This window comes from Triplophysa dalaica, chromosome 14 (assembly GCF_015846415.1).
Source record: "Triplophysa dalaica isolate WHDGS20190420 chromosome 14, ASM1584641v1, whole genome shotgun sequence".
Classification (NCBI taxonomy): Eukaryota; Metazoa; Chordata; class Actinopteri; order Cypriniformes; family Nemacheilidae; genus Triplophysa; species Triplophysa dalaica.
Window position 1 is genome coordinate 20,223,736 of NC_079555.1, and position 20,348 is coordinate 20,244,083.

Below are 20,348 nucleotides of genomic sequence, written 5' to 3' on the forward strand. Positions count from 1 at the left end.
CAGGACTCGGGACCACAGGACTCGGGACCACAGGACTCGGGAAGGAGGTTTCCCGCGACGTCGTCCTCGAGTCTCTAGCCACCCACTTATCTCGGACTCCACCAGAAGAACCGGCGGCCATGGAGCTCGAACCAGAGGGTACTGAGAACCCCAGGGCAGCGGCGGCCAGGACGAGACCCTCCGCAGCGCTCGACCGTGGGGTGAAAGTCCCATGTGGAACCTCACCCCCGGGATCGCTCCGGTTGGTCACGTACCTGACCATGTCCGCAAACGCTAAGGGAGCCACCAGCCTCTTCTCCGACGGTGTGAGGCGCCGGGTGAGGCAGCAGTTGAAGATCGTCTTCAACTCCGCCTCACCAAAGTCGGTCGCCTCTGCCACCGCCGAGAATGCCCTGGCGAACTCCCGGTCACCGTAACTCCCCTGGCGGAATCCAAGCAGCAAGTGGGCTTGGCGAGACCGCAAGGACGACGTCGTACCGTCCATGCTGCCTACTGGGTTCGATTTTGGCTCGTGCATTCTGTCATGAATCTCTCTATGAGACATGGCTTGAGAACCCAAGTGCAGGCAGACACAGACGGTATTGATGTAAAAGGTTTATTATAACAATAAACAAGACTAAACAAACGGCAAAACAAAGGCCCACGATGGGGTAAAACAGAACAGGATACAATAACTACAAAAGGTACACAGGAACTGGACTAACTACACTTAAACCAAAATACAATAATTATCAGGACTTACAATGAACTAACACTCAACTACACTTACTTGACACGGAGTAACAAGAACAAGAGCAACATCAACAGCGACAGGAACATCAAACAGCATAACACATACAATGCACGAGCAACGAGACAAAGAAACATGAGGAGTCTTTATAGGGGAGGTAATTAACACTAACTATGAAACAGGAGGGTTGGGCAATGACGCGACTTGAGGAGAGTATGGAAGACCGCAAGGGTCAAAAATATCTCTCCTCACACAAAACCATCAGGCAATGCCATGGCTCCACTTGAGACAAGAATAAAACATGACATGGTAGTGGAACCATGACACTTTACTCTTTCTCCTACTCTTTACTCCTACTCTTTACTCTTTACCCCTACTCTTTACTCTTTACTCCTACTCTTTACTCTTTACCCCTACTCTTTACTCTTTACTCTTACTCCTACTCTTTACTCTTTCTCCTACTCTTTACTCCTACTCTTTACTCTTTACCCCTACCCTTTACTCTTTACTCCTACTCTTTACTCTTTCTCCTACTCTTTACTCTTTCTCCTACTCTTTACTCCTACTCTTTACTCTTTACTCTTTCTCCTACTCTTTACTCCTACTCTTTCTCCTACTCTTTCTCCTACTCTTTACTCTTTACTCTTTCTCCTACTCTTTACTCTTTCTCCTACTCTTTACTCTTTCTCCTACTCTTTACTCCTACTCTTTACTCTTTACTCTTACTCCTACTCTTTACTCTTTCTCCTACTCTTTACTCCTACTCTTTACTCTTTACCCCTACTCTTTACTCTTTACTCCTAGTCTTTACTCTTTCTCCTACTCTTTACTCCTACTCTTTACTCTTTCTCCTACTCTTTACTCTTTACCCCTACTCTGTACTCTTTCTCCTACTCTTTACTCTTTCTCCTACTCTGTACTCTTTCTCCTACTCTTTACTCCTACTCTTTACTCTTCTCTACTCTTTACTCCTACTCTTTACTCCTACTCTTTACTCTTTACCCCTACTCTTTACTCTTTACTCCTACTCTTTACTCTTTCTCCTACTCTTTACTCCTACTCTTCACTCTTTCTCCTACTCTTTACTCCTACTCTTTACTCTTTACTCTTTCTCCTACTCTTTACTCTTTACTCTTTCTCCTACTCTTTACTCTTTCTCCTACTCTTTACTCTTTACTCTTTCTCCTACTCTTTACTGTTTACTCTTTCTCCTACTCTTTACTCCTACTCTTTACTCTTTCTCCTACTCTTTACTCCTACTCTTTACTCTTTACCCCTACTCTTTACTCTTTACTCCTACTCTTTACTCTTTACCCCTACTCTTTACTCTTTACTCCTACTCTTTACTCTTTACCCCTACTCTTTACTCTTACTCCTACTCTTTACTCCTACTCTTTACTCTTTACCCCTACTCTTTACTCTTTCTCCTACTCTTTACTCCTACTCTTTACTCTTTACCCCTACTCTTTACTCTTACTCCTACTCTTTACTCTTTCTCCTACTCTTTACTCCTACTCTTTACTCCTACTCTTTACTCTTTACCCCTACTCTTTACTCTTTCTCCTACTCTTTACTCTTTCTCCTACTCTTTACTCTTTACTCTTTCTCCTACTCTTTACTCTTTCTCCTACTCTTTACTCTTTACTCCTACTCTTTACTCTTTCTCCTACTCTTTACTCCTACTCTTTACTCTTTCTCCTACTCTTTACTCCTACTCTTTACTCTTACTCCTACTCTTTACTCTTTCTCCTACTCTTTACTCTTTCTCCTACTCTTTACTCTTTACTCTTTCTCCTACTCTTTACTCTTTCTCCTACTCTTTACTCTTTACTCCTACTCTTTACTCTTTACCCCTACTCTTTACTCTTTACCCCTACTCTTTACTCTTTACTCTTACTCCTACTCTTTACTCTTTCTCCTACTCTTTACTCCTACTCTTTACTCTTTACCCCTACTCTTTACTCTTTACTCCTACTCTTTACTCTTTCTCCTAATCTTTACTCCTACTCTTTACTCTTTCTCCTACTCTTTACTCCTACTCTTTACTCTTTCTCCTACTCTTTACTCTTAACTCTTTCTCCTACTCTTTACTCTTTACTCTTTACTCTTTACTCTTTACTCTTTACTCTTTACTCTTTCTCTTACTCTTTACTCTTTACTCTTTACTCTTTCTCCTACTCTTTACTCTTTACTCTTTCTCCTACTCTTTACTCCTACTCTTTACTCCTACTCTTTACTCTTTACCCCTACTCTTTACTCTTTACTCCTACTCTTTACTCTTTACCCCTACTCTTTACTCTTACTCCTACTCTTTACTCTTTCTCCTACTCTTTACTCCTACTCTTTACTCCTACTCTTTACTCTTTACCCCTACTCTTTACTCTTTACTCCTACTCTTTACTCTTTCTCCTACTCTTTACTCCTACTCTTTACTCTTTCTCCTACTCTTTACTCTTTACCCCTACTCTTTACTCCTACTCTTTACTCTTTACTCTTTCTCCTACTCTTTACTCTTTACTCTTTACTCTTTCTCCTACTCTTTACTCTTTCTCCTACTCTTTACTCTTTCTCCTACTCTTTACTCCTACTCTTTACTCTTTAATCTTTCTCCTACTCTTTACTCCTACTCTTTACTCTTTCTCCTACTCTTTACTCTTTACTCTTTCTCCTACTCTTTACTCTTTACTCTTTCTCCTACTCTTTACTCTTTACTCCTACTCTTTACTCTTTCTCCTACTCTTTACTCGTACTCTTTACTCTTTCTCCTACTCTTTACTCCTACTCTTTACTCTTACTCCTACTCTTTACTCTTTCTCCTACTCTTTACTCTTTCTCCTACTCTTTACTCTTTCTCCTACTCTTTACTCTTTCTCCTACTCTTTACTCTTTACTCCTACTCTTTACTCTTTACCCCTACTCTTTACTCTTTACCCCTACTCTTTACTCTTACTCCTACTCTTTACTCTTTCTCCTACTCTTTACTCCTACTCTTTACTCCTACTCTTTACTCTTTACCCCTACTCTTTACTCTTTCTCCTACTCTTTACTCCTACTCTTTACTCTTTACCCCTACCCTTTACTCTTTACTCCTACTCTTTACTCTTTCTCCTACTCTTTACTCCTACTCTTTACTCTTTCTCCTACTCTTTACTCCTACTCTTTACTCTTTACTCTTTCTCCTAGTCTTTACTCTTTCTCCTACTCTTTACTCTTTCTCCTACTCTTTACTCCTACTCTTTACTCTTTACTCTTACTCCTACTCTTTACTCTTTCTCCTACTCTTTACTCCTACTCTTTACTCTTTACCCCTACTCTTTACTCTTTACTCCTAGTCTTTACTCTTTCTCCTACTCTTTACTCCTACTCTTTACTCTTTCTCCTACTCTTTACTCCTACTCTTTACTCTTTACCCCTACTCTTTACTCTTTACTCCTAGTCTTTACTCTTTCTCCTACTCTTTACTCCTACTCTTTACTCTTTCTCCTACTCTTTACTCCTACTCTTTACTCCTACTCTTTACTCTTTACCCCTACTCTTTACTCTTTACTCCTACTCTTTACTCTTTCTCCTACTCTTTACTCCTACTCTTTACTCTTTCTCCTACTCTTTACTCCTACTCTTTACTCTTTACTCTTTCTCCTACTCTTTACTCTTTCTCCTACTCTTTACTCTTTCTCCTACTCTTTATTCTTTCTCCTACTCTTTACTCCTACTCTTTACTCTTTACTCTTTCTCCTACTCTTTACTCCTACTCTTTACTCTTACTCCTACTCTTAACTCTTTCTCCTACTCTTTACTCCTACTCTTTACTCCTACTCTTTACTCTTTACCCTACTCTTTACTCTTTACTCCTACTCTTTACTCTTTACCCCTACTCTTTACTCTTACTCCTACTCTTTACTCTTTCTCCTACTCTTTACTCCTACTCTTTACTCCTACTCTTTACTCTTTACCCCTACTCTTTTCTCTTTACTCCTACTCTTTACTCTTTTTCCTACTCTTTACTCTTTACTCTATCTCCTACTCTTTACTCTTTACTCTTTCTCCTACTCTTTACTCCTACTCTTTACTCTTTCTCCTACTCTTTACTCCTACTCTTTACTCTTTCTCCTACTCTTTACTCCTACTCTTTACTCTTACTCCTACTCTTTACTCTTTCTCCTACTCTTTACTCTTTCTCCTACTCTTTACTCTTTCTCCTACTCTTTACTCTTTCTCCTACTCTTTACTCTTTACTCCTACTCTTTACTCTTTACCCCTACTCTTTACTCTTTACCCCTACTCTTTACTCTTTACTCTTACTCCTACTCTTTACTCTTTCTCCTACTCTTTACTCCTACTCTTTACTCCTACTCTTTACTCTTTACCCCTACTCTTTACTCTTTACTCCTACTCTTTACTCTTTCTCCTACTCTTTACTCCTACTCTTTACTCTTTACTCTTTACTCTTTCTCCTACTCTTTACTCTTTACTCTTTCTCCTACTCTTTACTCTTTACTCTTTACTCTTTACTCTTTCTCTTACTCTTTACTCTTTACTCTTTACTCTTTCTCCTACTCTTTACTCTTTACTCTTTCTCCTACTCTTTACTCCTACTCTTTACTCCTACTCTTTACTCTTTACCCCTACTCTTTACTCTTTACTCCTACTCTTTACTCTTTCTCCTACTCTTTACTCCTACTCTTTACTCTTTCTCCTACTCTTTACTCTTTACCCCTACTCTTTACTCCTACTCTTTACTCTTTACTCTTTCTCCTACTCTTTACTCTTTCCTACTCTTTACTCTTTCTCCTACTCTTTACTCTTTCTCCTACTCTTTACTCTACTCTTACTCTTACTCTTTCTCCTACTCTTTACTCCTACTCTTTCTCCTACTCTTTACTCCTACTCTTTACTCTTACTCCTACTCTTTACTCTTTCTCCTACTCTTTACTCCTACTCTTTACTCCTACTCTTTACTCTTTACCCCTACTCTTTACTCTTTACTCTTACTCCTACTCTTTACTCTTTCTCCTACTCTTTACTCCTACTCTTTACTCCTACTCTTTACTCCTACTCTTTACTCTTTACCCCTACCCTTTACTCTTTACTCCTACTCTTTACTCTTTCTCCTACTCTTTACTCCTACTCTTTACTCTTTCTCCTACTCTTTACTCCTACTCTTTACTCTTTACTCTTTCTCCTACTCTTTACTCTTTCTCCTACTCTTTACTCTTTCTCCTACTCTTTACTCCTACTCTTTACTCTTTACTCTTACTCCTACTCTTTACTCTTTCTCCTACTCTTTACTCTTTCTCCTACTCTTTATTCTTTCTCCTACTCTTTACTCCTACTCTTTACTCTTTACTCTTTCTCCTACTCTTTACTCCTACTCTTTACTCTTTCTCCTACTCTTTACTCCTACTCTTTACTCTTACTCCTACTCTTTACTCTTTCTCCTACTCTTTACTCTTTCTCCTACTCTTTACTCCTACTCTTTACTCTTTACCCCTACTCTTTACTCTTTACTCCTACTCTTTACTCTTTACCCCTACTCTTTACTCTTACTCCTACTCTTTACTCTTTCTCCTACTCTTTACTCCTACTCTTTACTCCTACTCTTTACTCTTTACCCCTACTCTTTACTCTTTACTCCTACTCTTTACTCTTTCTCCTACTCTTTACTCCTACTCTTTACTCTTTACTCTTTACTCCTACTCTTTACTCTTTACCCCTACTCTTTACTCTTTACTCTTACTCCTACTCTTTACTCTTTCTCCTACTCTTTACTCCTACTCTTTACTCTTTACCCCTACCTTTTACTCTTTACTCCTACTCTTTACTCTTTCTCCTACTCTTTACTCCTACTCTTTACTCTTTCTCCTACTCTTTACTCCTACTCTTTACTCTTTACTCTTTCTCCTACTCTTTACTCTTTCTCCTACTCTTTACTCTTTCTCCTACTCTTTACTCCTACTCTTTACTCTTTACTCTTACTCCTACTCTTTACTCTTTCTCCTACTCTTTACTCCTACTCTTTACTCTTTACCCCTACTCTTTACTCTTTACTCCTAGTCTTTACTCTTTCTCCTACTCTTTACTCCTACTCTTTACTCTTTCTCCTACTCTTTACTCCTACTCTTTACTCCTACTCTTTACTCTTTACTCCTACTCTTTACTCTTTCTCCTACTCTTTACTCCTACTCTTTACTCTTTCTCCTACTCTTTACTCCTACTCTTTACTCTTTACTCTTTCTCCTACTCTTTACTCTTTCTCCTACTCTTTACTCTTTCTCCTACTCTTTATTCTTTCTCCTACTCTTTACTCCTACTCTTTACTCTTTCTCCTACTCTTTATTCCTACTCTTTACTCTTTACTCTTTCTCCTACTCTTTACTCTTTCTCCTACTCTTTACTCCTACTCTTTACTCTTTACCCCTACTCTTTACTCTTTACTCCTACTCTTTACTCTTTACCCCTACTCTTTACTCTTACTCCTACTCTTTACTCTTTCTCCTACTCTTTACTCCTACTCTTTACGCCTACTCTTTACTCTTTACCCCTACTCTTTACTCTTTACTCCTACTCTTTACTCTTTCTCCTACTCTTTACTCCTACTCTTTACTCTTTCTCCTACTCTTTACTCCTACTCTTTACTCTTTCTCTTACTCTTTACTCTTTACTCTTTACTCTTTCTCCTACTCTTTACTCTTTACTCTTTCTCCTACTCTTTACTCCTACTCTTTACTCTTTACCCCTACTCTTTACTCTTTACTCCTACTCTTTACTCTTTACCCCTACTCTTTACTCTTACTCCTACTCTTTACTCTTTCTCCTACTCTTTACTCCTACTCTTTACTCCTACTCTTTACTCTTTACCCCTACTCTTTACTCTTTACTCCTACTCTTTACTCTTTCTCCTACTCTTTACTCCTACTCTTTACTCTTTCTCCTACTCTTTACTCTTTACCCCTACTCTTTACTCCTACTCTTTACTCTTTACTCTTTCTCCTACTCTTTACTCTTTACTCTTTCTCCTACTCTTTACTCTTTCTCCTACTCTTTACTCTTTCTCCTACTCTTTACTCCTACTCTTTACTCTTTACTCTTTCTCCTACTCTTTACTCCTACTCTTTCTCCTACTCTTTACTCCTACTCTTTACTCTTACTCCTACTCTTTACTCTTTCTCCTACTCTTTACTCCTACTCTTTACTCCTACTCTTTACTCTTTACCCCTACTCTTTACTCTTTACTCTTACTCCTACTCTTTACTCTTTCTCCTACTCTTTACTCCTACTCTTTACTCCTACTCTTTACTCCTACTCTTTACTCTTTACCCCTACCCTTTACTCTTTACTCCTACTCTTTACTCTTTCTCCTACTCTTTACTCCTACTCTTTACTCTTTCTCCTACTCTTTACTCCTACTCTTTACTCTTTACTCTTTCTCCTACTCTTTACTCTTTCTCCTACTCTTTACTCTTTCTCCTACTCTTTACTCCTACTCTTTACTCTTTACTCTTACTCCTACTCTTTACTCTTTCTCCTACTCTTTACTCCTACTCTTTACTCTTTACCCCTACTCTTTACTCTTTACTCCTAGTCTTTACTCTTTCTCCTACTCTTTACTCCTACTCTTTACTCTTTCTCCTACTCTTTACTCCTACTCTTTACTCCTACTCTTTACTCCTACTCTTTACTCTTTACCCCTACTCTTTACTCTTTACTCCTACTCTTTACTCTTTCTCCTACTCTTTACTCCTACTCTTTACTCTTTCTCCGACTCTTTACTCCTACTCTTTACTCTTTACTCTTTCTCCTACTCTTTACTCTTTCTCCTACTCTTTACTCTTTCTCCTACTCTTTATTCTTTCTCCTACTCTTTACTCCTACTCTTTACTCTTTACTCTTTCTCCTACTCTTTACTCCTACTCTTTACTCTTTCTCCTACTCTTTACTCCTACTCTTTACTCTTACTCCTACTCTTTACTCTTTCTCCTACTCTTTACTCTTTCTCCTACTCTTTACTCCTACTCTTTACTCTTTACCCCTACTCTTTACTCTTTACTCCTACTCTTTACTCTTTACCCCTACTCTTTACTCTTACTCCTACTCTTTACTCTTTCTCCTACTCTTTACTCCTACTCTTTACTCCTACTCTTTACTCTTTACCCCTACTCTTTACTCTTTACTCCTACTCTTTACTCTTTCTCCTACTCTTTACTCCTACTCTTTACTCTTTACTCTTTACTCCTACTCTTTACTCTTTACCCCTACTCTTTACTCTTTACTCTTACTCCTACTCTTTACTCTTTCTCCTACTCTTTACTCCTACTCTTTACTCTTTACCCCTACCTTTTACTCTTTACTCCTACTCTTTACTCTTTCTCCTACTCTTTACTCCTACTCTTTACTCTTTCTCCTACTCTTTACTCCTACTCTTTACTCTTTACTCTTTCTCCTACTCTTTACTCTTTCTCCTACTCTTTACTCCTACTCTTTACTCTTTACTCTTACTCCTACTCTTTACTCTTTCTCCTACTCTTTACTCCTACTCTTTACTCTTTACCCCTACTCTTTACTCTTTACTCCTAGTCTTTACTCTTTCTCCTACTCTTTACTCCTACTCTTTACTCTTTCTCCTACTCTTTACTCCTACTCTTTACTCCTACTCTTTACTCTTTACTCCTACTCTTTACTCTTTCTCCTACTCTTTACTCCTACTCTTTACTCTTTCTCCTACTCTTTACTCCTACTCTTTACTCTTTACTCTTTCTCCTACTCTTTACTCTTTCTCCTACTCTTTACTCTTTCTCCTACTCTTTATTCTTTCTCCTACTCTTTACTCCTACTCTTTACTCTTTCTCCTACTCTTTATTCCTACTCTTTACTCTTTACTCTTTCTCCTACTCTTTACTCTTTCTCCTACTCTTTACTCCTACTCTTTACTCTTTACCCCTACTCTTTACTCTTTACTCCTACTCTTTACTCTTTACCCCTACTCTTTACTCTTACTCCTACTCTTTACTCTTTCTCCTACTCTTTACTCCTACTCTTTACGCCTACTCTTTACTCTTTACCCCTACTCTTTACTCTTTACTCCTACTCTTTACTCTTTCTCCTACTCTTTACTCCTACTCTTTACTCTTTCTCCTACTCGTTACTCCTACTCTTTACTCTTACTCCTACTCTTTACTCTTTCTCCTACTCTTTACTCTTTCTCCTACTCTTTACTCTTTCTCCTACTCTTTACTCCTACTCTTTACTCTTTCTCCTACTCTTTACTCCTACTCTTTACTCTTTCTCCTACTCTTTACTCCTACTCTTTACTCTTTCTCCTACTCGTTACTCCTACTCTTTACTCTTACTCCTACTCTTTACTCTTTCTCCTACTCTTTTCTCTTTCTCCTACTCTTTACTCCTACTCTTTACTCTTTACCCCTAATCTTTACTCTTTACTCCTACTCTTTACTCTTTCTCCTACTCTTTACTCCTACTCTTTACTCTTACTCCTACTCTTTACTCTTTCTCCTACTCTTTACTCTTTCTCCTACTCTTTACTCTTTACTCTTTCTCCTACTCTTTACTCTTACTCCTACTCTTTACTCTTTCTCCTACTCTTTACTCTTTCTCCTACTCTTTACTCTTTACTCTTTCTCCTACTCTTTACTCTTTCTCCTACTCTTTACTCTTTACTCCTACTCTTTACTCTTTACCCCTACTCTTTACTCTTTACTCCTACTCTTTACTCTTTACTCTTTCTCCTACTCTTTACTCTTTACTCCTACTCTTTACTCTTTACCCCTACTCTTTACTCTTACTCCTACTCTTTACTCTTTCTCCTACTCTTTACTCCTACTCTTTACTCTTTACCCCTACTCTTTACTCTTTACTCCTACTCTTTACTCTTTACTCTTTACCCCTACTCTTTACTCTTTACTCTTACTCCTACTCTTTACTCTTTCTCCTACTCTTTACTCCTACTCTTTACTCCTACTCTTTACTCTTTACCCCTACTCTTTACTCTTTACTCCTACTCTTTACTCTTTCTCCTACTCTTTACTCCTACTCTTTACCCTTTACTCTTTCTCCTACTCTTTACTCTTTACTCTTTCTCCTACTCTTTACTCCTACTCTTTACTCTTTCTCCTACTCTTTACTCTTTACTCTTTCTCCTACTCTTTACTCCTACTCTTTACTCTTTCTCCTACTCTTTACTCCTACTCTTTACTCTTTACTCTTTCTCCTACTCTTTACTCTTTACTCTTTCTCCTACTCTTTACTCTTTCTCCTACTCTTTACTCCTACTCTTTACTCTTTCTCCTACTCTTTACTCCTACTCTTTACTCTTTCTCATACTCTTTACTCCTACTCTTTACTCTTTCTCCTACACTTTACTCCTACTCTTTACTCTTACTCCTACTCTTTACTCTTTCTCCTACTCTTTACTCTTTCTCCTACTCTTTACTCTTTACTCTTTCTCCTACTCTTTACTCTTTCTCCTACTCTTTACTCTTTACTCCTACTCTTTACTCTTTACCCCTACTCTTTACTCCTACTCTTTACTCTTTACCCCTAATCTTTACTCTTTACTCCTACTCTTTACTCTTTCTCCTACTCTTTACTCCTACTCTTTACTCTTTCTCCTACTCTTTACTCCTACTCTTTACTCTTTCCTTTTTCTCCTACTCTTTACTCTTTACTCTTTCTCCTACTCTTTACTCTTTACTCTTTCTCCTACTCTTTACTCCTACTCTTTACTCTTTCTCCTACTCTTTACTCCTACTCTTTACTCTTTCTCCTACTCTTTACTCCTACTCTTTACTCTTACTCCTACTCTTTACTCTTTCTCCTACTCTTTACTCTTTCTCCTACTCTTTACTCTTTACTCTTTCTCCTACTCTTTACTCTTTCTCCTACTCTTTACTCTTTCTCCTACTCTTTACTCTTTACTCCTACTCTTTACTCTTTACCCCTACTCTTTACTCTTTACTCCTACTCTTTACTCTTTACCCCTACTCTTTACTCTTTACTCTTTACTCTTACTCCTACTCTTTACTCTTTCTCCTACTCTTTACTCCTACTCTTTACTCTTTACCCCTACTCTTTACTCTTTACTCCTACTCTTTACTCTTTACTCTTTACCCCTACTCTTTACTCTTTACTCTTACTCCTACTCTTTACTCTTTCTCCTACTCTTTACTCTTACTCTTAACTCTTTACTCTTACTCCTACTCTTTACTCTTTCTCCTACTCTTTACTCCTACTCTTTACTCCTACTCTTTACTCTTTACCCCTACTCTTTACTCTTTACTCCTACTCTTTACTCTTTCTCCTACTCTTTACTCTTTACCCCTACTCTTTACTCTTTACTCCTACTCTTTACTCTTTACTCTTTACCCCTACTCTTTACTCTTTACTCTTACTCCTACTCTTTACTCTTTCTCCTACTCTTTACTCCTACTCTTTACTCCTACTCTTTACTCTTTCTCCTACTCTTTACTCTTTACTCTTTCTCCTACTCTTTACTCCTACTCTTTACTCTTTCTCCTACTCTTTACTCCTACTCTTTACTCTTTCTCCTACTCTTTACTCCTACTCTTTACTCTTACTCCTACTCTTTACTCTTTCTCCTACTCTTTACTCTTTCTCCTACTCTTTACTCTTTACTCTTTCTCCTACTCTTTACTCTTTCTCCTACTCTTTACTCTTTCTCCTACTCTTTTCTCTTTACTCCTACTCTTTACTCTTTACCCCTACTCTTTACTCTTTACTCCTACTCTTTACTCTTTACCCCTACTCTTTACTCTTTACTCTTACTCCTACTCTTTACTCTTTCTCCTACTCTTTACTCCTACTCTTTACTCTTTACCCCTACTCTTTACTCTTTACTCCTACTCTTTACTCTTTACTCTTTACCCCTACTCTTAACTCTTTACTCTTACTCCTACTCTTTACTCTTTCTCCTACTCTTTACTCCTACTCTTTACTCCTACTCTTTACTCTTTACCCCTACTCTTTACTCTTTACTCCTACTCTTTACTCTTTCTCCTACTCTTTACTCTTTACCCCTACTCTTTACTCTTTACTCCTACTCTTTACTCTTTACTCTTTACCCCTACTCTTTACTCTTTACTCTTACTCCTACTCTTTACTCTTTCTCCTACTCTTTACTCCTACTCTTTACTCCTACTCTTTACTCTTTACCCCTACTCTTTACTCTTTACTCCTACTCTTTACTCTTTCTCCTACTCTTTACTCCTACTCTTTACTCTTTACTCTTTCTCCTACTCTTTACTTTTTACTCTTTCTCCTACTCTTTACTCTTTCTCCTACTCTTTACTCTTTACTCTTTCTCCTACTCTTTACTCTTTCTCCTACTCTTTACTCTTTCTCCTACTCTTTACTCTTTACTCCTACTCTTTACTCTTTACCCCTACTCTTTACTCTTTACTCCTACTCTTTACTCTTTACCCCTACTCTTTACTCTTTACTCTTACTCCTACTCTTTACTCTTTCTCCTACTCTTTACTCCTACTCTTTACTCTTTACCCCTACTCTTTACTCTTTACTCCTACTCTTTACTCTTTACTCTTTACCCCTACTCTTAACTCTTTACTCTTACTCCTACTCTTTACTCTTTCTCCTACTCTTTACTCCTACTCTTTACTCCTACTCTTTACTCTTTACCACTACTCTTTACTCTTTACTCCTACTCTTTACTCTTTCTCCTACTCTTTACTCTTTACCCCTACTCTTTACTCTTTACTCCTACTCTTTACTCTTTACTCTTTACCCCTACTCTTTACTCTTTACTCTTACTCCTACTCTTTACTCTTTCTCCTACTCTTTACTCCTACTCTTTACTCCTACTCTTTACTCTTTACCCCTACTCTTTACTCTTTACTCCTACTCTTTACTCTTTCTCCTACTCTTTACTCCTACTCTTTACTCTTTACTCTTTCTCCTACTCTTTACTTTTTACTCTTTCTCCTACTCTTTACTCCTACTCTTTACTCTTTCTCCTACTCTTTACTCCTACTCTTTACTCTTTCTCCTACTCTTTACTCCTACTCTTTACTCTTTCTCCTACTCTTTACTCCTACTCTTTACTCTTTACTCTTTCTCCTACTCTTTACTCTTTACTCTTTCTCCTACTCTTTACTCTTTCTCCTACTCTTTACTCCTACTCTTTACTCTTTCTCCTACTCTTTACTCCTACTCTTTACTCTTTCTCCTACTCTTTACTCCTACTCTTTACTCTTTCTCCTACTCGTTACTCCTACTCTTTACTCTTACTCCTACTCTTTACTCTTTCTCCTACTCTTTACTCTTTCTCCTACTCTTTACTCCTACTCTTTACTCTTTACCCCTAATCTTTACTCTTTACTCCTACTCTTTACTCTTTCTCCTACTCTTTACTCCTACTCTTTACTCTTACTCTTACAACATTACTTAATTCAGAAAATGAGTGTTGAAACCTGTCTGCCTACCTTTCCCTGATTTACAACGGTAAGTTTATAATACTGATTGATATATTGAGCTGTACGTTACTTGCAATTTCGTTTTTTAAACCAGAGATGTCGACAGAGATGCAAAAGTAAAAAATTGCAGTTTCAAAAATGCAAATATGTATCCATTATGGCTCGGTGACGTACACTTTAAGTTGAATTTTAACAATTAATATAAATAATTAAACTGCTGAGGCACACCGTATTGTAGTATATAAAGAAAATAACAAAGGCGCAAATCTTTAAAAAAAAAAGTAAACTTTTTTAATATTACTATATTATTTCATGTACTCCCTGAATCATTCCAACACATTATTTCTTTGTTGTAAAGTCCATGGTATCTCCTTCTGTTCTGCCATCTTGTTACTCTTAACTAGGTTAGGAGACCACTTCAAATAATAGCTCTCCTAAATAATTTAGGAGCTGAGACCTAGTCTTAACACTTATGAACGTTTATAAATAACTATTATTCTAAAGTGTAAGAATAAGAGTAAAATGATGTCATTCTCAGAATTTTGACACACTTAAAAGTAAACTTTTTTTTTTAAGGATGCTTTATACATACCGGCCCAGATAAATATAAAAACCTCCAATAAACTACTTAACTAAGTACTTGTACTTAGCTTAAATATTTGGGACACTTTTTGTTTTTAGCAGTCAAAATTAAAAAACAAATTGAAATGCAGCACTTTGTTGAACAAAGGCCACACCACTCGTAAAAAGAATAACATAAGGTATAGCCAGTTATAAATAATTATGTTTGCAGTGGTTTTTCTGAAGTGGATGTGCATTGTTTTTCTTTTTTTTATATTTTCTATCTTCTAATATCTTATTTAATATATGTTTAAGGTGATCGACGATTCAAGATTGCTGTCGATCAGGAAGTTGTCAATGACCATATCAACTCCCTCATTGTGGCCCTGAGCTACGCTTTCTCTTTGTTTTATGTATTAAATATAAAATACCCAAAGGAGATGGCAATCACCCTGGAATTCATACAAAGGTAAGCAACTCTTTGTTTATGTTTTAAAATGTTATGTATAGAGCATGTTGTGTTGCTGATTATTAAGTTGGACAATGTTAATACATTCACTAGACCACTGGTTCTCAACCGGTGGGGCGCGCCCCCCCGGGGGGGCGCGGACACTCTCCCGGGGGGGCGCGAGTAGACTACAGGATGGGAGAGAAAAAAAAAACTGAAAAAATATTTTTTTTAACATTTTTTTTATCACTAAACTACTTTCATAAAAAGTTATAGTTGTGTATATACATAACTCCTGAATAAAAATTAAAATGTGTTTGGACTGATTTAAAAAAAAAGAGTTTTGAACAAATTTGATTGGTTTGTGGATAGTGAGCGCAAATGCAGGTGAAAAGTGGTTTTATTAAGCGAGTCATTGAGTCGTTCATTCAAACGATTCGTTCAAACGGCCGATTCATCAAGAATGAGACAGAATGTGCATGGGTCATTGAATCCATGACTCAATCGATTCGTTCAAAACACTGAATCATTCAAAACAAGATTGATTGTTGCTGTGAGATGCGCTATGCTGTGATCTTTGTTTGGATTCATCGGATCTATTTTCGCTGCTAAAATAGACCAAAACAGTCATTATTTCGTCAAAAATGTAAGTGACTTACTATTAATAACTTGTTTGTTGAACTGTCATATGAAATCAATGTCACATTTTCAATCGTGAGGTGATGGTAAATTAAGTGACGGTCAATTGTCAGCTCTCTTGGTCGTCAGGTCGTGTGATGCATGTTGCTGAACTGCATTCAAAAGTTATGTAAATGCAGCCGGTATTTTGAATATATTTGAAATACTCATGTACTTTTATTTTGACATTCCGAAAACCGGAAGTAAGCCCCGTAACCAAAGCGCAGGGACCAAGCGCACATGTAGCGATTCATGCTAGTTTAATTCTTTATACTCCCTGTTTCAACTGCGTATAAGTTTAAGTATATTTGACTTTGAAGATTGCTTCTGGGAAATGACTCTGCCGTTGGTTGAGAAGCAGGCTAAAGTGGTCAGTATTACTGTATTCTTTATTTGTCATTTATGTATTGTTTTGCAATATTTGATGTCTTTTATTTTGTTTACTTGAACTTTTAGTTCTACGGTGTTAAAGTGTTAATAAACATCTGTGTATGGAACCGGAGTCTCGCATTCAATCGATGGGCGGCATAGTAGAACACTACTGCAACGGTAAAGGCTCTGAGCGGACGAATACGGGCTGGCTGCGACCGCGTGCGGTAAACGAGAGGTCACCTTGTGAATGGTTCGTGTGAATCCAAAGGGGCAAGTGGACAAGGCTACACAAGCAAGCACGTCGAAAGGAGTGTGTCGAAAGTAGCGCAAGTACTGCCATGATAGCACACGGACGTTTCATTTGTGTTTTTTCCTCTTAAATCAGCAGTCGTCATTATTTTGTGCTGCAGTTTGATTATCTAGTAAGAAACAAAGAAACTTAGCAGATATGTAAATGAACCATTCTCCCAGTTGAATCTAAGAAGTTCTAAGTTAAATTCAAAGTTTGTTCCAACAAGTAAGTTTTCATATTTAAACTGTGACGAATTATTATTATTTCTCACTTTGTTAATTGCCTTTTATTGCTCATTTATTGAAGTGTGTTATTATAAGACTGTAGTGTGTTGATGTGCAATATTCAAAGGTTAAGCTAAGGGAAGCAAAGAGATTAGTTTTGCATTTAATTTTATTTCATATTTGCACACATTAGACAACAGAATACAGTTTAATCAAATACATCACATGCATTTAATATGTCACACTCAAAGGAAATCACCTTTCTTCCTACTGAAGAGGTCACTCATGGAGACTTTCAAGAAGATAGTGACGCAGAAAGGACTACCCTATCACAGCAAGCTGACGCTGATGAGCAAGTTGAAGACACATCGCAGGCCACACAATCTCAGGTTGGTGTGGATGACACACAAATGATTCCTGGAATTAGGAAATCTGGACGCATACAAAAGCTCACTGAAAAGGGCAAAGCTCTGTTAGATGACAAATTGAAAGATCTAACTGTAAGTTTTGTAAAGATGTACAGAAGATGGAAGTATCATATCAATGGCTTAAAACGGTCCATTAAGAATAATGATGCTGATGATCTGATTGAGGAGATTGTAAATGCAATCAATACCGCACAAGTGGACATGGACATTACTTACCTCAAAATAAGAGCAATTTCAACTCCTGAACCAGACATTCGGAGAATGAATGACACATGCCAGGCATTTACTAGGATTGCAAATACAAATGTTCAACATTTCCGCAGTGATGATGATACACAAATCATAACTTGGCCTGATGCTAAATCAGTATTTGAAAGCACAGTGTCTAGTGTTTCCTCCGTTCAAACCGCTAAGTCAAAGGTTCCTTCCCAAGTATCCAGACACTCTTCTATCCTGTCCCTTAATGCAAAACAGGCGGCAGCCGAAGTTGTGGCTACGCAAGAAATGATGAAGATAACAAATGCACAACATCAGCAGAAGGAAGAAATTCAAAGACTTGAGGTGGAAGATCAAATCTTGAAGGCTGAAAGAGAAGCTATAGAAAAGGAAATTGAAGCAGAGAGTGCTAAAAAAAGAGCTCAGTTCATAGCAGAAAGTGCTGATAGAAAAATGAAGCTGGAAGGAAAAAAGAGAGAAGTACAAAGGCTAGAAGAACTTAAAGGGCATGTTGCGGCTCAAGCAAGACTGCAGGTTTATTCAGAATCTGTCGATCCACCACTAGCACTTAACCCTTTAATGGATCAATTTTTTCCCTCTCAAGCACCAGTCTCACAAGCTCTACTTGCGCAACAAGCCAAGCCCAGTCAAGTCCAGCACCCTCATGAGGTTACAGCCACTAAATCCCCTCTCCTATATCCCTCCATGTACACCTCATGTTCTGTTCCACAGCCAACCACTCAAGCCTTTTTAACCTCTCATGAAGCTACCAATGACCTTGTGAGAACTCTTGCTGAAGCAATCACAGCTAATCGAGTTCCAATCCCAGAACCTGAAGTTTTCAAAGGAGATCCTCTCAAGTACAATGATTGGAAGCTTTCCTTCTTTACTCTGATTGAGCGCAAGAACCTGCTAGCTCAAGAAAAGCTCTTCTTTCTACGCAAGTACGTTGGTGGCCCAGCCAAGAAAGCTATTGAAGGCCATTTCCTTGTAGGAACAGAAACCGCTTATCGTGCTGCCTGGGACATACTTGAAGACAGATTTGGTAATCCATTCATAGTTGCCAAGTCATACCGTGACAAGATACATACATGGCATAAAATTGCCCCCAAGGATAGCGAAAATCTTCGTGAGTTTGTTGATTTTCTGAGCAGTGTGGAATCAGCTATGCCATATGTTCAAGGTCTACAAACTCTCAACGACTGTGTGGAAAACCAAAGGATTACTGTCAAGCTCCCGGATTGGTTGAGCTCACGCTGGAATAGAGAAGCAACAATCTATCAGGATGGACACAAAATGTTCCCGGACTTCAGATATTTTGTAAGATTTCTCAATATGGAGGCTCGTATTGCATGCAACCCCATCACATCATTGTATGCTGTGAAGTCAACTGACCAAGAAAGATCAAAGCCAACAGAACGAGAACAGTCTAAGTATCAACGAAATCAAAACTTTAGTGCTAAGACTTTCACCACTAATACAATTGAGAAGACAAGCAGCACATGCATGTTTTGTAAGAAGAAAGGCCATACTCTCCATAGGTGTCTCAAGATTAGGGAAAAACCTGTTGAAGAAAGAGTTAAGTTTGTACAACTGGAGAAATTGTGTTTTGGCTGCCTTAGGATAGGCCATAACTCCAGAGCGTGTACATCCAGGAGTGTGTGTGACTTATGTGGAAAACATCACCCTACTTGCCTACATCAAGATCGTGGGAAGAAAAACCAACAACAAGCTGTAAGAATAAAACCAGAAAGGCCAAATGAAAACGGAGGACACACCAACCAACAGTCTGAATCAATTGAAATACAGCAAGCTACCTCTAACAGAGTTGTTCAAGAGAAAAGCAGCACTCACACTTCATCTATTGTTCCAGTCTATGTCTCCACGGCAATGGAACCAGACAAGGAAGTTTTAGTGTATGCGTTACTTGATAGTCAGAGTGACACAACCTTCATCCTGAAGGATGCAGCTGTTACATTGGGTGCCAGGAAAGAGTCAGTAAAACTTAAAGTGTCCACAATAACATCAAAAACAAAAGTGGTGAATAGCCAAAGGGTGCAAGGACTACAGGTAAGAGGCATCAGCTCTGACACTAAAATCAAACTCCCAACAACTTATACCAGAGATTACATACCAGCAAACAGATCCCATATACCCACAAGAACTACCGCAAAGTCTTGGCCTCACTTAGAACATTTGGCAGATGAAATGTCTCCTGAGCTTGATTGTGAAGTGGGATTGTTAATCGGCTATAACTGTCCACAAGCCTTACTTCCCAGAGATGTCATCTCGGGCAATGAAAACCAGCCATATGCACAAAAGTCTGTGTTGGGTTGGAGCATTATCGGCTACAGCAGCACTGGTGTGGATTATGATCATGAGGATGAAATCGGTGTGAGCCACCGTATCATCATAAAGAAAGTTCAGCCAGCTACCAAGGCCTTTACTGAGCTCAAGTCTGAGGTACATTTTGTTTATAGAACTCAAGTCAAGGAAATGATCACTCCAGCAGATATACTCAAGGTCTTTGAGGCAGATTTTACTGAGAAGTTCAGTGAAGAAGTTCTAATATCACAAGAAGATATTAAGTTCTTGGTGAAGCTGAAAGAAGGAATCAAGCAAAAGCCAAATGGACATTACGAAATGCCATTGCCTTTTAAGGAAGAGAAACCAAGCCTGCCAAACAACAAAGTGTGTGCACAACATTGACTCAGATGTCTGGGAAAACGTCTTAAGAAAGATAATCAATATCACAAGGATTATGTGGCTTTTATGGAGGACATCATAACAAGAGGTGATGCTGAAAAGGTTCCAGAGTCAGAGTTAAACGATCGGACCACGTGGTATATCCCTCACCATGGGGTTTATCATCCCCAAAAGCCAGGAAAGATTCGCGTGGTATTTGATTGCTCGGCTAAGTTTCAGAATACATCGCT

General features: G+C 38.2%; 1 protein-coding gene across 1 annotated transcript; it reads left to right on the plus strand.

The window, feature by feature from the left end:
• Window positions 1–16,027: 16,027 nt before the first annotated feature.
• On the plus strand, window positions 16,028–20,121 carry LOC130435277 (uncharacterized). Its single transcript, XM_056765765.1, has 2 exons — window positions 16,028–16,250; window positions 16,337–20,121. The coding sequence occupies exon 2, from the start codon at window positions 17,005–17,007 to the stop codon at window positions 20,119–20,121; it is 3,117 nt and encodes a 1,038-aa protein (XP_056621743.1). The 5' UTR covers window positions 16,028–16,250; window positions 16,337–17,004.
• Window positions 20,122–20,348: the final 227 nt, after the last annotated feature.